This window comes from Chaetura pelagica, unplaced genomic scaffold, assembly GCF_000747805.2.
Source record: "Chaetura pelagica isolate M959 unplaced genomic scaffold, ChaPel_1.0 scaffold103, whole genome shotgun sequence".
Lineage (NCBI taxonomy): Eukaryota > Metazoa > Chordata > Aves > Apodiformes > Apodidae > Chaetura > Chaetura pelagica.
Genome location: NW_009953004.1, coordinates 2,627,155 through 2,627,653, shown reverse-complemented (window position 1 = coordinate 2,627,653; position 499 = coordinate 2,627,155). Strand labels below are relative to the sequence as shown.

Sequence of the window (499 nt, the reverse complement as noted above, 5' to 3'; positions counted from 1 at the left end):
CTCAAGTCCAAGTACCTGGCAGCCATCAGGGTGACCCACCGGCTCATAGGGCCCCGGAAGCAACTGATACCCAAAGAAGTGGAGGTCAGGCCAGTGACAGAGACAGATCTGGTTTATCTCATCAACTCACCCGACTACTGCACCCCAAACCCCCACCTGGGCTCTCTGGGGACACAGGACAGGTAAGAAACTGCTGCAAATACACTCTAACTCAGCCTCCCACCTCCTGAGTGTCTGTACCCCTGGGTTGGAGACCCCCTTGCAGGGAGCTGCTGCAGATGGGCAGCCCCCCCTTGGATGGGGAGACCCCAGGGGCTGCTGTGAAATCTTTGCATCCTCAAGTGCCCCAGGAGGGCAGGAAGGCAGGTGGTGTTTTTACAGAGCTACACAGGGATAAAGACAAGAGGGAGTCCTCACTGAGAGGCCACCAGCTCTACTCTCCAGGGCAGGATTCCTCAGAGAGGAAAATCTCCCTGCCAACCTCTGGGTGCTGCAGTAA

General features: G+C 57.1%; 1 protein-coding gene across 1 annotated transcript in view; it reads left to right on the top strand.

The window, feature by feature from the left end:
• Positions 1 to 499, top strand: part of LOC104387833 (protein Wnt-11b-like) — a 23,326-nt gene that overhangs the window by 22,256 nt on the left and 571 nt on the right. The window contains exon 4 of the mRNA XM_009996625.1: positions 7 to 182. Within this exon, the coding sequence (XP_009994927.1) occupies positions 7 to 182 (176 nt within the window). The remainder of the gene's footprint in view (positions 1 to 6; positions 183 to 499) is intronic.